The following is a 19815-nucleotide window of genomic DNA, read 5'->3' as shown; positions in this document are numbered from 1 at the left end:
GCTGGGGCTTCCCCATGTTTGGTCACATGCACAAATATTCTATTAAGGACTTTCCAGTAGGGACTTTCCTGCATTTCACCATATTTAACTTCAGCATCAATTAAAAATAATTACTTCCAGGACCCTTTAGTTATCTGAAATATCTTTCTATAACTACTGTGAATAAATCTAATAAGATTTATGAAAATTAGTTAAATAATGAACACATTTACATTAGTTAAGACTTTAATTGGATATAAATATTTGGCTTACTCATTTGTAGCTCTTGAATAGATTGTACATAATAAGTGGGACATACGGGTCACTCCAGATCACAAAAGAAGTCAGTGATCATACCCATTAGTTGTGGTCTTAGTTAGACATACAGCCTACACTGCTCTGCATTCAATCTCTGACATTTTATTGTCAAATATTACATTACTGCACAAGTGGTAGATGAACCTCAAAAAAAATAGTAATTTATCTTCATTTATTGTGGTTCTGTTCGCCGAGCTGGGAATTTGTGTTGCAGACATTTTGTCCCCTGTCTAGGTGACATCCTCAGTGCTTGGGAGCCTCCTATGAAGCGCTTCTGTGATCTTTCCTCCGCCATTTATAGTGATTTGAATCTGCCGCTTCCGGTTGTCAGTTCTGGCTGTCCGTTGCAGTGGTCGGTATATTGGGTCCAGGTCGATGTGCTTATTGATTGAATCTGTGGATGAATGCCATGCCTCTAGGAATTCCCTGGCTGTTCTCTGTTTGGCTTGTCCTATAATTGTAGTGTTGTCCCAGTCGAATTCACGTTGCTTGTCATCTGCGTGTGTGGCTACTAAGGATAGCTGGTCATGTCGTTTCGTGGCTAGTTGGTGTTCATGGATGCGGATTGTTGGCTGTCTTCCTGTTTGTCCTATGTAGTATTTTGTGCCATCCTTGCATGGGATTTTGTACACTACATTGTTTTTGCTCATGCTGGGTATTGGGTCCTTCGTTCTGGTGAGTTGTTCTCATCCATGAACACCACCTAGCCACGAAACGACACGACCAGCTATCCTTAGTAGCCACACATGCAGATGACAAGCAACATGAATTCGACTGTGACAACACTACTATTATAGGACAAGCTAAACAGAGAACAGCCAGGGAATTCCTACAGGCATGGCACTCATCCACAAATTCAACCAATAAGCACATCGACCTAGACCCAATATACCGACCACTGCAGCGGACAGCTGGAACTGACAACCGGAAGCGGCAGATTCAAACCACTATAACTACCGGAGGAAAGATCACAGAAGTGCTTCACAGGAGGCTCCCAAGCACTGAGGATGTCACCTAGACAGGGGACTAAACGTCTGCAATACAAATTCCCAGCTCGGCGAACAGAACCACAACAACGAGCACCCGAGCTACAAATCTTCTCATAGACTTTGAATATCTTCATTTAACTAAGCTAATCACAAATGAAAAGTGAAATTAGTCACGCTACTTATAATAGCAATTTATTATTGTTTTGTTGGCATACATAGCAGCCAACTTGCAAAGAATAACATCCGATAAGAAGAAAGTGGGATGAATAACCACTGGGTTTTTAGTTGATTTGGCCAAGGTGGCTAGGACTTGGGCTTAAAGGATCTCTGAAAGATAGAATCTGAAATAATGCAAGATAAAGGCTCAAGTGAATTGGTCAGAACAGCACATGTCAATTAATAAAAAAAGACCAGAGAGACCATCAACATAAAACATATGTCACTGAAACAAATTCAAGAAGTAAGGTGACACCAAGGCAATAGTTGAGCAGAATGGCACTAAGGAGTTCAGTTGAAACTAGAGTCACTGGAAATCAGGAGAAATCTATTCAAATGGCTGGAGTCACACTCCAACACAAAGGAAGTTGGTTCCCCTTCCACACTAAACCTATGCCCCCAATTCAGGGAAGAGACCTTGCCTATTTACCCTATTTTTGTCCGTCATGATTTTATAAATCTCCAATGTACCAGGGAAAACAGCCCCAGCATATTCAGCTTTTCCCGATAGCTCAACTGAACTGGAACAGCCACAGAAATACTTGGCTAGAAGAATGGGTCAGAGGCTAACTGCTCTGTGGAATATAACTCACCTTCTTTCTCCCTAATGGCTGAACACCATCAACAAGATATGAGTCCAGATTGTGATGGAATATTCCCAGGCAAGATGGCAGTGGAGTGGGGCTCCTCACTAACATGTGTTTGCTCCGATTGCTTTCCTTTCTTCTTCTTTTCTCGCTTTTTGTTTCTTTCTTTCTTTAGTTCCTTAAAGCACAGTCATGGAGGCAGCGGCAATGGCAGCAGCTGGCAGACACTGATGGTCGGCCGTGAGGCCAGTGGTTGTGATCAGCGACATCATGGCTTCATAAATGTCCGGAGCAGTACCAGAGCAGGACTCTGCAGCGAGCCAGCTGGCGAGTACAGGTGGATCTTAGCCCAATACAGGTGAAAGTATACCGAGGGCAGGGGAGAGCAAACGCTCTTGGGAAAAACCCAGCTTGGAATGCCTGCAGCTCTAAGAAAGCTTAAGAAAGGAGTGTAATGCTTGACTTTTTAAACTTTATTTCTTTATTTTCCTACTTTTATCCAAAGAAAACTACAGTGCCGAAGTTTTTAACTTATTTTGTTATTTTTCTACTTCTGTAACTAAGATTTTGTGCCAATGTATATTGTACCTACGACGACATACGATGAATAGCTGAGGATCCTGGGAATGTATTCATTAGAGTTTAGAAGGTTGAGGTGAGATCTATTAGAAATTTACAAGTTAATGCATGGCTTGGAAAGGGTGGATGCTGGGAAATTGTTTCCATCAGGCGGGGATACTATGACTTGTGGGCACAGCCTTAGAATTAGAGGGGGTCAATTTAGAACAGAAATAAGGAGACATTTCTTGAGCCAGAAAGTGGTGGGCCTGTGGAATTCATTGCCATGGAGTGCAGTGGAGGCCGGGATATTAAATGTCTTCAAGGCAGAGATCGATAAATTTTTAATCTCAAAAGGAATTAATGGATACAGGGTGATTGCAGGTAAGTGACACTGAAATGCCCATCAGCCATGATGGAGTGGACTCGATGGGCCGAATGGCCTTACTTCCACTCCTATTTCTTATGGTCTTGCAGTACCTAAGATGGTGCCATGTTTGGCAACATTGTATACTTCTCACTGTACTCTTGTCCTCGATGCTTGACTACACGTGATAATAAAACCTAACTTTAAATCTACCTGTCTCTTGTCTGCATAAGGGTAGGTTTGACGATATTCAAGAAGTTTGACACAATTCTACACAAAACGTGACAGCACCCCAACTACCTTCAGCATTCATTTCCCACATCATTGATGGACCACTTACAAGATGCAACAAATGCAGTAATCCACCAAGGCTCAACAATCACCTGATGAAGGAGCGGCATTCTGAAAGCTAGTGCTTTCAATTAAACCTGTTGGACCACAACCTGGTGTTATATGATTTTTAACATTGTTCACCAAGGCTCCTTTGAGAGCACCATACAAAGTTGCAACCTCCAACAGCCAGAAGAACAAAGGTAGCAGATACATGGGAATATCACCACCAGCAAAAGTTCCCCTCCAAGTCACACACCATCCGACTTTGAACCTTTATTGCTATGATCTTATTATTGCCAAGTTAAAACCAGAGAATTCCCCCTCCAACAGAACTGAAGATACCATTATTCCCTTAAGACTACAGTGGTTTAAGAATGCAACTCACGACCTTTTCCAGGACAATTAGGAATAAATTCTGGTTTTACCAATGGCACCCACATCAAGGAAACGTATTTTAAAAATTATCTTGCGAGAATGTATATTGGTATGAATAAAAATTCTCTGCATTTATAATTCCAAATTTATTTTCCATGATGACGGGAAATATTAAAGGGAGACTATTCGTACATTCTTAATTTTTTGCAAAATTACCCCTTTGTTCTTCTGGTTAATCTATCCTCATTGTAACTGAATCATTATGTAGAAGTTGCATTACTTTCTTTTCCCAACTTTTGTATTCTGTGATCTTACATAGCAATTTTCTCAAGAGATACTGTTGTACTTTTCTCTGCATTGAACCATATCTAATCATGTAAGCAAAAGTGACGACTGCAGAGGCTGGAAACCAGAGTTTAGATCAGAGTGGTGCTGGAAAAGCACAGCAGGTCAGGCAGCATCCGAGGAGCAGGAAAATTAATGTTTCAGGCAAAAATCCTTCATCAGGAAATGAAGAGCTTTTACCCGAAACATCGACTTTCCTGCTCCTCAGATGCTGCCTGACCTGCTGTGCTTTTCCAGCACCACCCATATCTCATCATGTGCCAACTCCACTAAACTGTTCATATTCTTTACAAACATCTGTATTCTTCCTCACAGTTTGTCAATTTTTAACCAATTAGCTGAAATGAGTCTTTGATATTTGACCACTTCTATATAAAGCAAAAGAGGTTCCAGCATAGATTCTTGGTATATATTACCCTATCTAAAAGCATTTAATTACTTCTATTCTTTGCTTTCATTTCCCAAGCAATCCTTCCAGTTAGAACCTAATAAAATCATGCACCTTAAATTTTTATCAGAAGTCTACTCTGAGTCATTTTATGAAATACCTATTGGAAGTCCATATACGGTATACACAAACATGACATCCCTTTTACGATTTATGATTGTCTTACAGCAGTCAGTTAACTTAAACAAGCACAGCAGGTCCTCATTAAATGATACAGCACAGAATAAGGCCCTTCTGTCCATCATACCTGTTCCGATTCATTGAAAGAATAATCCATTTGGTCCCCATTACCCGGCTTTTCGCCATAGCCGATAAAGCTTTTTTTACCTCTTCAAATAAGTATCAGTTCTCTTTTGAAGGTAATTTTGATTCAGTTACTTGAAATTACCATTGCAGTCAGTGCCTTCCAGATCATAAAATCTTGATGCAAAACCCAAAGCAAATAAATCTCATTGTATCAATTATCTAAAGCTCTTTGGAAAACTATGCTGTGTCTTACTGATTTGCCATGCTATTCTAATTATTCAGAAATCTTATCCAATTTTATTAGTTCTCTGAGCTTTGGAAGTGGACCCACAACAGGAGACAAGATACCCAAGTGCTTTAATATCCAGATTATGTCTATGTTATCTTATCATAAATACTGAAAAGTCAAAGACTGATTTTTTTGAAACAAACACAGAAATTACTGGAAAAACTCAAATGCAGAGAAAACGGAGAACTTATGTTTTGAGTCCAGTGACCCTTCCTCAGAACAGTTCCGAAACATTAATTTTGTTTTCTCTCCACAGATGCCACCAGACTTGCTGAGTTTCTCCAACAATTTCCGTTTTTATTTGTTTCAGATCTCCAGGACTCTTGGTTCTTTATATTAATACAGATGTGTTCCTATGGGATTAGAAAATGTCAAACAATCTAAGAATCACAGCAATTGCTACACAACAGCAAGCTGATAAAGACTAGGTAATCAGTTTTTGATACATTGATGAATAGATATTGGCCAGGACACCAGTATTAACTGATCTATTCTTCAAAATAGTAACATGGATATTTTACTTTCACCCAAAGGGGCAAAAGGGTTTCACTTTCACATCTCAAACAAAGACAACAACTCATACTGCATCATTTTCCCACAAGGGTCTGAGATTATCTCCAGGTTTTTCCTGCCCCACATTAATCATCTGATGAGCAAGCACACAGCTTCACCTTGAAAGGTAAGAAAGTTACTCCTGGATAGTTTGTACCAATAAAGAGGGTACACTTTGTCTCTTTTCGAGCATCTGCTACTTTATCAAATCTGAGAGTTTAAAAACTCAGTTCAAGGCTTTGCGGATCTTCATAAATGGGCACAGGTACAGCTTAAAACCCAAAACAAAACTCAGTATCTCCTGTCACACAGTGGCAGTGTTCCTACCTCTGAGGTAGGTAGGATCTGGGTTCAAGTTTCATCTGCTTCAGAGGAGTGTAATCATATCTTTGAATGGGCCGTTTTGAAAATATTGTCAAAATCTACCAGTAGTTTCCAGACTGTAATCTGCAGTCGAGAAGTCAGGATATGATTTGGCTGTGATACACATCACAGTTAATTAGCCTTTAGGATTGAATAATTGATAAAATCAATACCAGAATGATAAATAGCATAGGATAATGGGAAATGCCCAATATGTACCCGAATGTGATGCCGCTAAAAGTGAACAATTTACTTACTTTTGGGGGGAGGGACGCTGCTTCATAAAGCGTAGAGCGGTACTTTTCTGGCACACACACTTACGTGAGTCTGAAGCGCTTGTCAGTTCCCACAATCTCTGCCAGTTTCCTCCATCCCCGGTTGTTGGTCTTGTCCAGCAGATCGCTTATTTTCTTCAGCGTGGGTTCCTTCAGGCTGTTGATGTTTACCGGTGTGACCTGCGTGGACTCTGCCATTGCAGCGAGTCCCGTCTCCCAGCGACGCTGCTGCCGCTACTGTCATTGAACACGACCAGAGCCGCCTGCTCCTCTCGGTCTCCCCCTCGCAACTCCCCTCGGACAGGATTCAGCCAGCAAAACACGTCTGTTCAATCTAAAGATGACCTCGATCCAGCCCCCTTTTCTTTAAAAGACAAAAAGTGCAACGTTGAGATTGCAAACTTTGGTCTCCAAAGAAATTTGATAGAGTTGCCCCAGATTTATACGGAATGTTACAGGAGTCCCACTCGTGGGCTCACTGCTGTACGACAACAGTCAGATTCCCGGGTGTAAAGCAGGAGTGCCCTCATCTGCCCCCTTTCTGCCCAACCCCGGGGATAACGCGATGGTGCACAATGAAAGTGCTGTGAGAATGCACTTGATTCCAGCCGTCTACAACACTTCCTGGTACTTTGGCGACAAACCACCGAAACAGGAAGTAAAGGCATCTACACCCAAAAAAGATGCAAAGGCCTCTGGGAATTGTGGTTCTTCATTGTTAAACTTACAGAACAAGAAGCTGAAAATGTGTTGCTGGTTAAAGCACAGCAGGTCAGGCAGCATCCAAGGGAGCCTGACCTGCTGTGCTTTAACCAGCAACACATTGAATTTCCTGTTCCTTGGATGCTGCCTGACCTGCTGTGCTTTAACCAGCAACACATTCTCAGCTCTGATCTCCAGCATCTGCAGACCTCACTTTTTACTCAGAACAAGAAACGGATTTCCAAAAGAAACGCGAGGAGTTGCACTGGTTCGGCGTCTTCTGTTCCCCGGACAGTTCCACCGTTACCAATGGCCCTCGAGAAGGTGATGACACCTGATAATCAATAAGGTGTAGAAGTAACACCGAGATTATTGTTAGGGAATGAGTTCCAGGAGTTTGACATATGTATCCCTCAATCTGGATGGTGTGTGGTAACCGTTTCTAAATAGAGTCATATAGATGTACAGCATGGAAACAGACCCTTCGGTCCAACTCATCCATGCCGACCAGATATCCCAACCTAATCTAGTCCCATTATCCAGCATTTGGCCCATATCTCTCTAAACCCTTCCTATTCATATACCCATCCAGATGCCATTTAATTGTTGGAATTGTACTAGTCTCCACCACTTCCTCTGGCAGCTCATTCCATACATACACCACCCTCTGCGTGAAAAGGTTTCCCCTTATGTCTCTTTTATATCTTTCTCCTCTCACTCTAAACCTATACCTTCTAGTTCTGGATTCCCCCATCCCAGAGAAGAGACTGTGTCTATTTATCCTATCCTTGCCGCTCATGATTTTATAAACCTCATTACGGTCACCTGTCAGCCTCCAATGCTCCAGGGAAAACAGCACCAGCCTATTAAATGTCTCCCTATCGCTCAAATCCTCCAACCCTGGCAACATCCTTGTAAGTCTTTTCTGAACCCTTTCAGGTTTCACAACATTCTTCTGAAAGGATGGAGACCAGAATTGCATGCAATATTCCAAAAGTGGCCTAACCAATGTCCTGCAAAGCCGCAACATGATCTCCCAAATCCTGTACTCAACAAAGGAAAGCATACCAAACACCTTCATCACTAGGTGAAAGTGAAGACTTCAGATGCTGGAGATCAGAGTCGAGATTAGAGTGGTGCTGGAAAAGCACAGCAGGTCAGACAGCATCCAAGGAGCAGGAAAATCGACGTTTTGGGCAAGAGCCCTTCATCAGGAATGAGGCTGAGAGCCTCCGGGGTGGAGAGACAAATGTGGAGGATAGGTCTGGGGAGAAGGTAGCTAAGAATGCAATAGGTGGATGGAGGTGGATGGGGATAAAGGATGACACCTCTCTAATCTTGACCTTCTTCACTTATCCTATCTATTTGCGACTCCACTTTCAAGGAGCTATGAACCTGCACTCCAAGGTCTCTTTGTTCAGCAACACTCCCTAGGACCTTACCATTAAGTGTATAAGTCCTGCTAAGATTTGCTTTCCCAAAATGCAGTACCTCATATTTATCTAAATTAAACTCCATCTGCCACTTTTTAGCCTGTTGGCCCATCTAATCAAGATCCCATTAATTGCCACATTACCAAAAAGATGTGGATGCTTTGGAGAGGGTGCAGAGAAGGTTCATCAAGATCTGGATTAGAGTGGCACTGGAAAAGTACAGCAGGTCAGGCAGCATCCGAGGAAAAAGGAAAATTATGTTTCAGGCAAAAGCCCTTCATCAGGAATGGAGACGAGGAGCGTCCAGGGTGGAGAGATAAATGGGGGGTGGTGTCGGCTGGGGACAATGTAGCCAAGAGTACAATAGGTGAATGAGGATGGGGATGAAGGTGATAGGTCAGTGAGAGAGAGAGACGCACTGAGATTCTTGTGGAGAGAGGAGGAGTACCTCTTCAAGGTGGGCATCCTTGCAAAAGGATTCGCAGTAAGGTTAAAATCAACCAGGCAAAAGTGAGGACTGCAGATACTGGAAACCAGAGTCTAGATTAGAGTGGTGCTGGAAAAGCACAGCAGGTCAGGCAGCATCCGAGGACCAGGTTGTCTGGTATGGAGGACGCTAGCTATGAAGAGAGGTTGGGTAGATTAGCTTTATTTTCATTAGAAAGATGAAGGTTGAGGGAGGCCTGATTGAGGTCCACAAAATCATGAGAGGCATACATAAGATGAGTAGCAAAAAGCTTTTTCCCAGAGTGTGGGATTCAATTACTAGGAGTTATGAGTTCAAAGTGAGAGGGAAGAAGTTTAAGGGAGATATGCATGGAAAGTTATTTATGCAGAGAGGGTGGTGGGTGCCTGGATCACATTGTCAATGGAGTTGGGAGAGGCAGGTACAATAGCATCATTTAAGATGTAACTAGACCAGATATATGAATGGGCAGGGAGCAGAAGGATACAGATCCTTAGAAAATAGGTGACGGGTTTAGATAGAGGATCTGGTTCGGTACAGGCTTGGAGGGCCAAAGTCGTGGAGGGTCCAGTCCTGTGTTGTAATTTTCTTTGTTCGGTAATACCAAACACCGAAACATTCCAGTGCAACATGCACTTCCAACTCAGAAGAGAAACTTCTTGAAAAGTTACTCAAGAAACAAATGTGGATGTTCAGATTCTTGAAGAAGGAGAGATCAACACAAGACGACATATGAGAGCATAGTTCCTTGAAGGTAGAGTCACAGGTAGAAGGGTAGCAAAGAAGGCATTGAGTACAATAGTTGGGAGATCATGTTGCAGCTGTGCAGGATATTAGTTAGGAATACTGTGTTGAATTCTGGTCTCCCTGCTATAGGAAAGATGTTGCTAAACTTGAAAGGGAGCAGAAAGGATTTACAAGAATATCGCTGAGATTGGAGGGTTTGAGCTATAGGGAGAGGCTGAATGGGCTGGGGTTGTTTTCTCTGCAGTGTGGGAGGTTGAGGGGTGACCTTATAGAGATTTATAAAATCATGAGGGGCATGGATAGGGTGAATAGTCAAGTTTTGTTTTAACTAAGGTAGGGGAGTCTAGAACTAGAGAGCATAGGTTTAAGGTAAGAAGGGAAAGATTTAAAAGGGACCTAAGGGGTAACTTTCTCATGTTGAGGGTTGATAATTGTATAAAATGAGCTGCCAGAGGAAGTGGTGGAGGCTAGTTCAATTACAACTTTTAAAAAGGCATCTGGATGGGTATATGAATAGGAAGGGGTTAGAGGAATATGGGACAAGTGCTGGCAAATGGCACTAGATTAATTTCGGATATCTGGTTGGCATGGATGAGTTGGACTGAAGGGTCTGTTTCTGTATTGTACAGGCTGTATGACTCTGTGAGAGATTTTGACCTCATTGCTTGTCTAAATATAGCCTGTTCTGTCAAATAGGGTATGGACTCTTTTAACCACACAGTTCGAGGCTGTGAAATCTCCAAGTGTTTGTAATGTGGGCTGCACCAAAGAACACATTTGTGTTTTGACGCCAAATATCGAGGTCCACTCCATTCCATAAAGTGGCCACCAGATGACTGACACCCATCCATTTGGAGAGACGCTATATGAAAAAGACCTTTCTGAAAGCAAAGGAAGAATTAATGGTAAGGTCAGCTATTGACAATCTCCTTACTTCGCAATTAGAGTGCTTGAGAGGTGACTACTCCGATAGAGTTCAAACTCCCCAGTGCACCACCGGTTCCTCCACATCATGGGTCCTCCGATAGACTGGGAAAAGCGCGACCTGAGAAGAGTAAGAAAAACAGAGAAACTGACAGGTCTGTGGAGACAAAGCAAAGGGCTTTTACCCGAAACGTCGATTTTGCTCCTCCTCGGATGCTGCCTGAACTGCTGTGCTCTTCCAGCACCACTGATCCAGAATCTGGTTTCCAGCATCTGCAGTCATTGCTTTTACCGAGACAAAGCAATGTCAAGGCTTCGGCTCCAGTGACCCTTCTTCAGATTTCCAGCATCCGCACTTATTGGCTTTACTTTAGAGAGAATAGTAATAATCATTAGCCATAGCTCGATCGAACTTATAAAGGCATCTTCGATTCTGGAGCTGAAAGGTGGTGGGGGTGGGATGCAGGGGAAAGGTGGTGGAACCTGAAACTTGTTCCTTCTCCCTGCCCGCTTGACTTTGCCCAGGTTTCCCAGTGTTCCTGTGCCTCTATATGATCATTCCCAGAGCGCGTGTGAACAGTCTCCATTACAGGTTCGAGGATGTAAGATACAAAAATAGATCAAATGGACTTCAGTAAATCAGTGTGAGATCAAACACGGCCGGTTATCTTCCTTTTCATCGCTTTCAATGTTAAGTAACATATAAATAAGGTATGTACAAAGCCTCTGGTCACGTTTTTTTTCGGGCAGGGTGCTGGTAGTTCGCCGGCACTGGACTTTTCAATATCTTTAATGTTACACATCTAACCCAATGTCTGTTTAAACCCATGATAGAATTACATTCATTGTATGATCTACAAATCGCACCGTATTTTTGTCGGTATGTGGATTGTTTGGATTTGGCAGATATTATAATGTATAAAATATTGGATTCCTGTCAGGCTGGTTTTATGTTGTGATTTCAGGAGTAGGGAGAGAAAACTTCTCTGGAGGGGTTAGAGGTGGGCTGTGATTGCAAAGCTTTAAATGTAATGTAGAAATATCAGGGTTACTAACACTTGCTTTTCAGATCATTTTACGATTTTAAAGTTTTAAATAAACTCTATCAAGGTGGTTTCAGTATATATATCATAGAGGTCTCATTCATCTGCAGCTCTCAAAAATAACCATTTAACTATTTTAATCCCATTTCCAGCATTTGGCCCATAAATTTGTGTACTCTGGCATCACATCATAGAAACAGAAACCAGGAGTAGGAGGAGCCCGTTTCACCTCTTGAGCCTGCTGGAGGCTGATGAAGGGCTTTTGCTCGAAATTTGCTGCTCAGATGCTGCCTGGCCTGCTGTGCTTTTCCAGCATCACACTCTCGACTCTGATCTCCAGAATCTCGAAGACACCTCCTTCTGCTGCCCCCTCAACCATGACCTCACCTACAATCACCAAACCATCATCTCCCAGACCAAACACAACCTCATCACCTCAGGGGATCTCTTACCCACAGCCTCCAACCTCATAATTCGAGAACTCCACACCGCCCGGTTCTATTTCTTACCCAAGATCCACAAGCCTAACTTCCCTGGCCATTCCATTGTCTCAGCCTGCTCCTACCCCACTGAATTCATCTCCACATACTGTCCTATCCCCCCTGCTCCAGGAACTTCCTACATACTTTTGGAACAACACCCATGCTCTCCACCTCCTCCAAAATTTCCACTTCCCTGGCCCCAACACCTCATCTTCAACGTGGATGACCAATCTCTCTACACCTCCATCTGCCATGACCAGGGCCTCCAAGCTCTGCATTTCTTCCTCACCCAATGTCCCCACCAGTACCCTTCCACTGACACTCCAATTAATTTGGCTGAACTGGTCCTCATGCTCAACAATTTCTCCTTTAAATCTTCCCACATCCTCCAGACAAAAAAGGGTACTTGGAACAGTCCATCTTTCATGTTATACCAGCACCATTCCCCACCTTTTCCTCTGCAGAATTGATGACTGCATCGTCACCACATTATGCTCCCACGATGAGGTTGAGAAATCATCAATTTCACTAACACATTCCATCTCGACCTTAAATTCACCTGGTAAAAAATGAGGTCTGCAGATGCTGGAGATCACAGCTGAAAATGTGTTGCTGGTTAAAGCACAGCAGGTTAGGCAGCATCCAAGGAATAGGAAATTCGACGTTTTGGGCATAAGCCCTTCATCAGGAATGAGGAGAGTGTGCCAAGCAGGCTAAGATAAAAGGTAGGGAGGAGGGACTTGGGGGAGGGGCGATGGAGATGTGATAGGTGGAGATGACATTCCTGATGAAGGGCTTATGCCCGAAACGTCGAATTTCCTATTCCTTGGATGCTGCCTAACCTGCTGTGCTTTAACCAGCAACACATTTTCAGCAGTTAAATTCACCTGGACCATCTCAGACACCTCCCTCCCCTTCCTGGACTTCTCCATCCCAATCAACGATGACCGACTCAACACTGACATTGTCTACAAACCCATCAGCTCCCATAGCTACCTGGATTACACCTCCTCCCTCCCTGCCCCCTGCAAAAATGCTATCCCTTATTACCAATTCCTCTGCCTCTGCTGCATCTGCTCCCAGAAGGACCAGTTCAACTCCAGAACACACCAGATGGCCTCCTTCTTTAAAGACTGCAATTTCCCTCCCACGTGGTTGATGATACCCTCCAGTGCATCTCATCCACTTCTTGCACCTCCACCCTCAAACCCCACCCCTCCAACCACAACTAGGACAGAACCTCGCCGGTACTCACTTTCCACCCACCAACCTCTGTATATATCGAATCATCGTCCGCCATTTCCACCACCTACAAACAGACTCCACCACCAGAGATATATTTCCCTCCCCACCCCCATCTGCTTTCCATAAAGACTGTTCCCTCCACGACTACCTGGTCAGGTCCATGCTCCCCAACAACTCACCCTCCCTCCCGGCACCTTCCCCTGCCACTGCAGGAATTGCAAAGCCTGCACCCACACCTCTCTCTTCATCTCTGTCCAAGGCCCCAAAGGAGCCTTCCATATCCATCAAAATTTCACCTGCACTTCCACACATCATTTACTGCATCCATTGCTCCCAATGTGGTCTTCTCTGCATTGGGGAGACAGGACGCCAACTCACAGAGCACTTCAATGAATATCTCCGGGACATCACCAACCAACCCCACCGCCCTGTGACCGAACACTTCAACTCCCCCTCCCACTCTGCCGAGGACATGGAGGTCCTGGGCCTCCTCCATCGCCACTTCCTTACCACCCAATACCTGGAGGAAGAATACCTCATCTTCCACCTCAGGACCCTCCAACACTAGGGCATCAATGTGGACTTCACAAGTTTTCTTATTTCCCCTCCCCCCACCTTACCCCAGTTCCAACCTTCCAGCTCAGCACTGTCCCCATGACCTGTCCTTCCTGCCAATCTCCCTTCCCATCTATCCACTCCACCCTCCTCTCTGACCTATCACCATTGCCCCCCATCTCCATCCACCTATTGCGCTCTCAGCTATCTTCCCCCTAGCCTCACCACCCACCCCTTCCCATTTATCTCTCCACCCCGGGGCTCCCAGCCTCATTCCTGACGAAGTGCTTTTGCCCTTACAATCGATTTTCCTGCTCCTCGGATGGTGCATGACCCACTGTGCTTTTCCACACCACACTCTCGATTGTAAATATGCTCAAGCCTGGTTCAATTGAAGCATTCTCAAGGGCATTGGATGATTATTTAAATGGACAAAAGGTAGGAGATTTGCACTAATTCAAAATACTCATTCAGAGAGTTGACACAGATGCAATGGGTTGAACGGCCTCCTTCTGCTCTGCAACAATTCTGTACTTTTCTGCAAATGCTCAATCACACAACATTTAGAATAAGCTACCACTCAATAAATTGTTTTTAAAAAACTTATTACATACTGATAAGCATAAAGAAACTCATCAGGAGCTACATATTACTGATTTGCATGCATACTGTACATATTTTGTGCCATTGCATTACCTATACCATTCAAGATGCAACTTGTCCAGCATAGGTCGAGAGGCCAATATTATTCTGCTATCTGGACTCCTTTCAGTTAAACTTGAAGCTTAGTCAATGGATAGAATTACACAAGTACAGATTTTCATTCCCTTATGTCAAATGGTGGTTACACGTTCAATCATTTATATAGATCTGACAAAAACATAATAGTTGAGTAAGCAAGACTGCTCAGGGACCTCTTAAAAATCACAATGCAGTTATACTAGTTGAAACAAAACTGATATGAATGAGCTGAAAATGTGTTGCTGGTTAAAGCACAGCAGGTTAGGCAGCATCCAAGGAACAGGAAATTCGACGTTTTGGGCATAAGCCCTTCATCAGGAATGAGGAGAGTGTGCCAGGCAGGCTAAGATAAAAGGTAGGGAGGAGGGACTTGGGGGAGGGGCGATGGAGATGTGCTAGGTGGAAGGAGGTCAAGGTGAGGGTGATAGGCCGGAGTGGGGTGGGGGCGGAGGGGTTAGGAAGAAGATTGCAGGTTAGGAGGGAGGTGCTGAGTTGAGGGAACCGACTGAGACAAGGTGGGGGGAGAGGAAATGAGGAAACTGGAGAAATCTGAGTTCATTCCTTGTGGTTGGAGGGTTCCCAGGCGGAAGATGAGGCGCTCCTCCTCCAGCCGTCGTGTTGTTATGTTCTGCTGGTGGAGGAGTCCAAGGACCTGCATGTCCTTCGAGGAGTGGGAGGGACAGTTAAAGTGTTGAGCCACGGGGTGGTTGGGTTGGTTGGTCCGGGCGTCCCTGAGGTGTTCTCTGAAGCGTTCCACAAGTAAGCGGCCCGTCTCCCCAATATAGAGGAGGCCACATCGGGTGCAGCGGATGCAATAGGTGATGTGTGTGGAGGTGCAGGTGAACTTGTGGCGGATATGGAAGGATCCCTTGGGGCCTTGGAGGGAAGTGAGGGAGGAGGTGTGGGCGCAAGTTTTACATTTCCTGCGGTTGCAGGGGAAGGTGCCGGGCGTGGAGGTTGGGTTGGTGGGGGGTGTGGACCTGACGAGGGAGTCACGAAGGGAGTGGTCTTTGCGGAACGCTGATAGGGGAGGGGAGGGAAATATATCCCTGGTGGTGGGGTCCGTTTGGAGGTGGTGGAAATGACGGCGGATGATACGTTGTATACGGAGGTTGGTGGGGTGGTAGGTGAGAACCAGTGGGGTTCTGTCTTGGTGGCGGTTGGAGGAGCGGGGCTCAAGGGCGGAGGAGCGGGAAGTGGAGGAGATGCGGTGGAGGGCATCGTCGATCACGTCTGGGGGGAATTTGCAGTCCTTGAAGAAGGAGGCCATCTGGGCTGTGCGGTGTTGGAACTGGTCCTCCTGGGAGCAGATGCGGCGGAGACGAAGGAATTGGGAATATGGGATGGAGTTTTTACAGGGGGCAGGGTGGGAGGAGGTGTAGTCCAGGTAGCTGTGGGAGTCAGTCGGTTTATAGTAGATGTCTGTGTTGAGTCGGTCGCCCAAGATAGAAATAGAAAGGTCTAGGAAGGGGAGGGCGGAGTCTGAGACAGTCCAGGTGAATTTGAGGTCGGGATGGAAGGTGTTAGTAAAGTTGATGAACTGTTCAACCTCCTCGTGGGAGCACGAGGCAGCACCGATACAGTCATCGATGTAGCGGAGGAAAAGGTGGGGGGTGGTGCCAGTGTAGTTGCGGAAGATGGACTGTTCCACATATCCTATGAAGAGACAGGCATAGCTGGGGCCCATGCGGGTGCTCATGGCAACTCCTTTAGTTTGGAGGAAGTGGGAGGATTGAAAAGAGAAGTTATTCAGGGTGAGGACCAGTTCAGTCAGTCGAAGGAGGGTGTCAGTGGAAGGGTACTGGTTGGTGCGGCGGGAAAGGAGGGCTTTGAGTCCTTCGTGATGGGGGATGGAGGTGTACAGGGACTGGATGTCCATCGTGAAAATAAGGCGTTGGGGACCGGGGAAGCAAAAATCCTGGAGGAGGTGGAGGGCGTGGGTGGTGTCCCGAACGTAGGTGGGGAGTACTTGGCCTAAAGGGGACAGAACCGTGTCGAGGTACGCGGAGATAAGTTCGGTGGGGCAGGAGCAGGCTGAGACAATGGATCGGCCGGGGCAGTCAGGTTTGTGGATTTTGGGCAGGAGGTAGAAACGGGCGGTGCGGGTTTGTGGGACTATGAGGTTGGAGGCGGTTGATGGGAGATCCCCTGAGGTGTTGAGGTTATGGATGGTCTGGGAGATGATGGTTTGGTGGTGGGAGGTGGGGTCGTGGTCAAGGGGGCGATAAGAGGAGGCGTCCGCGAGCTGGCGTTTGGCCTCAGCGGTATAAAGGTCGGTGCGCCAAACTACTACTGTGCCTCCCTTGTCTGCCGGTTTGATGGTGAGGTTGGGATTGGAGCGGAGGGAGTGGAGGGCTGCACGTTCTGAGGGTGAGAGGTTGGAGTGGGTGAGAGGGGTGGACAGGTTGAGTCGGTTAATGTCGCGATTGGAGTGGGTGATATGAATGAGTGCCAATCCAAAAGATGAAGTGCATTAGTCATGTTAACTTCACACCCAACTTATACCGCAGATTTCAATCAGATATGAAACCAAAGCTACCTGTGGCAGGATAACTGTTTGTAGTTATACTGTTAATTGAAGTCATTAATTGAAGACCAGTTTCATACTTGAGGTTTTGTTAAACACCCAGTTATTAATGCGATGATTTGTGAAGGCAAAATACTAAAGATACTCAGCTGGCACCATCTATAGAAAGAAGTGTGAATGTTTCAAGTCTGTGAATTTTAGTTGGAAATTATTTTCTTTTCTTTCCCCTTCCCTCTTTCCTGGCTCCTACACTTGATCAAAATCTGTTACATCTGTGTTATATTTCAGTTTGAACAAAAGGTCTCAGGCTTGAAGCATCAGCCAGGTTTTTCTCTCCACAGAAACTTCCTGTCCTGCTGAGTAATTTTCTGTTGTATTTCAGATTGCCAGTGTTGTGAACCAGACCAGACCCCCTCAAAATATATTAAGAAGGTAGCCTTGACCCTAAATGTTTCTCATTTTAAAGGTAGCTGTCAGGTGCTGTTTTTCAGATTGGTCAAATTACTCTGCATTAAGCAAAACAGAATTTATTCAAACACTATAGTCAGAATACAACAAAAGAAAGGAGAATGTGGAATAACTTAATTACTTTGGAAAACTTAACAGAATGATGGACACAGTAACTACTACTAATTAACTGTACCAATGCATTAATATCCCATAAACACACTCTTGGAGGGAAATTCAGAAATGGATTTGAGAACTATATGCAAGATGATCTAGGAGGAATGAACATCAAAAGACAATTTAGAGAGAGCAAGTATAACAGTCTGTAACAGGAGAGATTCACTGCCTTCTAATCCTGCTGAAACCTAAACAACAACTGCCGCAAGCAAACTAAAGGTCCTGCATCTGCGAGATGGCCACACCCACTCAGGCTGCTTCTATTGTTCCAACTTTAAAAAAGAACAAGGCTTCACAAGTTGTTTATCTTCTCACATACTTCTTGGCACCTATCCCCCAATCTCTCTCTCTCAAAAAAAGGACAAAACACACCTCAATGCCACAGTATCATCACACTAGCAACTGTCACAATTTGCCATTTCACTGATAAAGAAACAACCTTCAACAATTGCAGGGCTTGATCAATTACACTTTTCAGTGTGAGGTCGTGCAATTATGTGCACAGGAACCAAAGTCAGAATGAAATGTGTAAATAAGATAAAAGGTTGAAAAAAATTATAGTAGGGTGGAACGATGTCATAGGATATTAAGTCATGGGCAAGAGTTTCCAAGGAATGGGGACTGGGGTGAGATCCCTGAGGTCAGGATCATGTGGTGTGCAGACTGAATAAGGATAGGATGATATTTTTATTGATCAAGCCTCAGAAGAACTGTTTCCATGATGACAAAAACAGTTAAATTGTGATTAAAAACATCACAGAGAAATTGACTGTAATCCAGGTCTTTCCAAGGGTTTAACAGAGCATGAAGATGATTTCTTTCAGCTGATGAATTTTATATAAGTTTTAGTTACTAATTTTAGTGTTTCTCATTGAAAAGAGTAAATTAAATGGCTGATTGGTATCAAGGAATCTCAGAATTAACTTGTGCTGGTCTTAATGTGGTCAGACAACTAGGTCTGCCACATTAGTTGGCCCAGTCTGGTTCCATCACATCTTTAAGTTTAAATGTCAAAAGGGGGAGGAGTTGAAGGCAGTATTGACTATATTGCACAAAGGGACAGCAGCTTCATACATGATCTCTGCAGACAGGTGCTTGCTTTTCAGCTTCGCTTCAGCATTTCCAACAAATTGAATGGAAGCAGAAATAGGTGCTTTATTGTGTCTTGCTCCAAATGGTCCTCTCGCAAACATTTTAGCCTGTTATGTAGTAGATTTCAAGGTGTTAGAGTGTGAGCATTCATAAGAGATTCTCCGTTCTTAGTGTGTATCCTGAGATGATCTTGAAGTAGCCATGTGTTCTATTATGGGCCTTTGAATGATCATATGTATCTATACCAGTCAGTAGACTGTTTAGCAATTGTCTTCACATTTTTTAGAATGGTTGCTGTATAATATCTGTGGAAATGATTGTCACTTGTGCAGCATCCATACTTGCAGCGTTAGGCTTAGTACATTAGTGCTGCATAGAAGAAGGGCTTAAATTGAATGTGAACAAAACTTATCTCAATCAAAAATAAATTTACACTAAAGATGTACCACAAATTTTGTCCTGATATGACAGCAAGATTACCTATGCAGGACAATTGAGTGTCATCACACTGTGTCCTGAAGACTGGCTTCAATGCTGGGGTTTTGAAAAGCATAATTGTTATCAATGCTCCGCCAATAACCACTCTTCATTTGTGCTATGAATAAGCAGGTGCAAATTGCTAAACTTTATAATTTACAATCAACCAACTACAGTTCTACAATCTAAATATTAGCAAAGTGAGGAAAGTTGTCATTGATAGTACTGTCAAATGGCACTTACCCAGCAGTAGGCATCATGCCAATGATCAGTTTTGGTGCTGCCCATACCAATTGGTTCCAGATATCATTACATTCTTGGTCCATCAAAAGATCTGCTTTCCAGTGATGAGGCCAGAGTGGCTGTCCTTGATCAAATGCAGCATCAACAAGCCTCAATAAACTGAATGGAAATTAGCAAGCAAACTCTCCAATGGTTGGAGTCATACCTCATTCAAAGAAAAACAGTTGAAGTTGGTGGAGGCCAAACACCTCAGAGCCAGAATATTACCACAGCA

General features: G+C 44.2%; 1 protein-coding gene and 1 long non-coding RNA gene across 5 annotated transcripts in view; one reads left to right on the top strand and one right to left on the bottom strand.

Moving 5' to 3' along the window:
- Window positions 1-6861, bottom strand: part of LOC132834096 (mucosa-associated lymphoid tissue lymphoma translocation protein 1-like) — a 98445-nt gene extending 91584 nt beyond the window's left edge. For both annotated transcript variants that reach the window (XM_060852775.1, XM_060852859.1), the window contains exon 1: window positions 6287-6861. In XM_060852775.1, coding sequence (XP_060708758.1) covers window positions 6287-6438 — 152 coding nt within the window. In that variant the 5' untranslated portion in view covers window positions 6439-6861. The remainder of the gene's footprint in view (window positions 1-6286) is intronic.
- Window positions 5657-19815, top strand: part of LOC132834251 (uncharacterized) — a 28750-nt gene continuing 14591 nt past the window's right edge. Inside the window, exon 1 of one of the 3 annotated variants that reach the window (XR_009647164.1) lies at window positions 5657-5729. This is a non-coding gene — a long non-coding RNA (uncharacterized LOC132834251). Of the gene's footprint in view, window positions 5730-10418; window positions 10494-11149; window positions 11224-19815 lie in introns of those variants that run through there. The other 2 variants (XR_009647166.1, XR_009647155.1) reach the window with 2 other exon arrangements.

This window comes from Hemiscyllium ocellatum, chromosome 1, assembly GCF_020745735.1.
Source record: "Hemiscyllium ocellatum isolate sHemOce1 chromosome 1, sHemOce1.pat.X.cur, whole genome shotgun sequence".
Classification (NCBI taxonomy): domain Eukaryota; kingdom Metazoa; phylum Chordata; class Chondrichthyes; order Orectolobiformes; family Hemiscylliidae; genus Hemiscyllium; species Hemiscyllium ocellatum.
The sequence above is the reverse complement of the archived record's forward strand: the minus strand, read 5'-3'. Positions and strand labels throughout refer to the sequence as shown.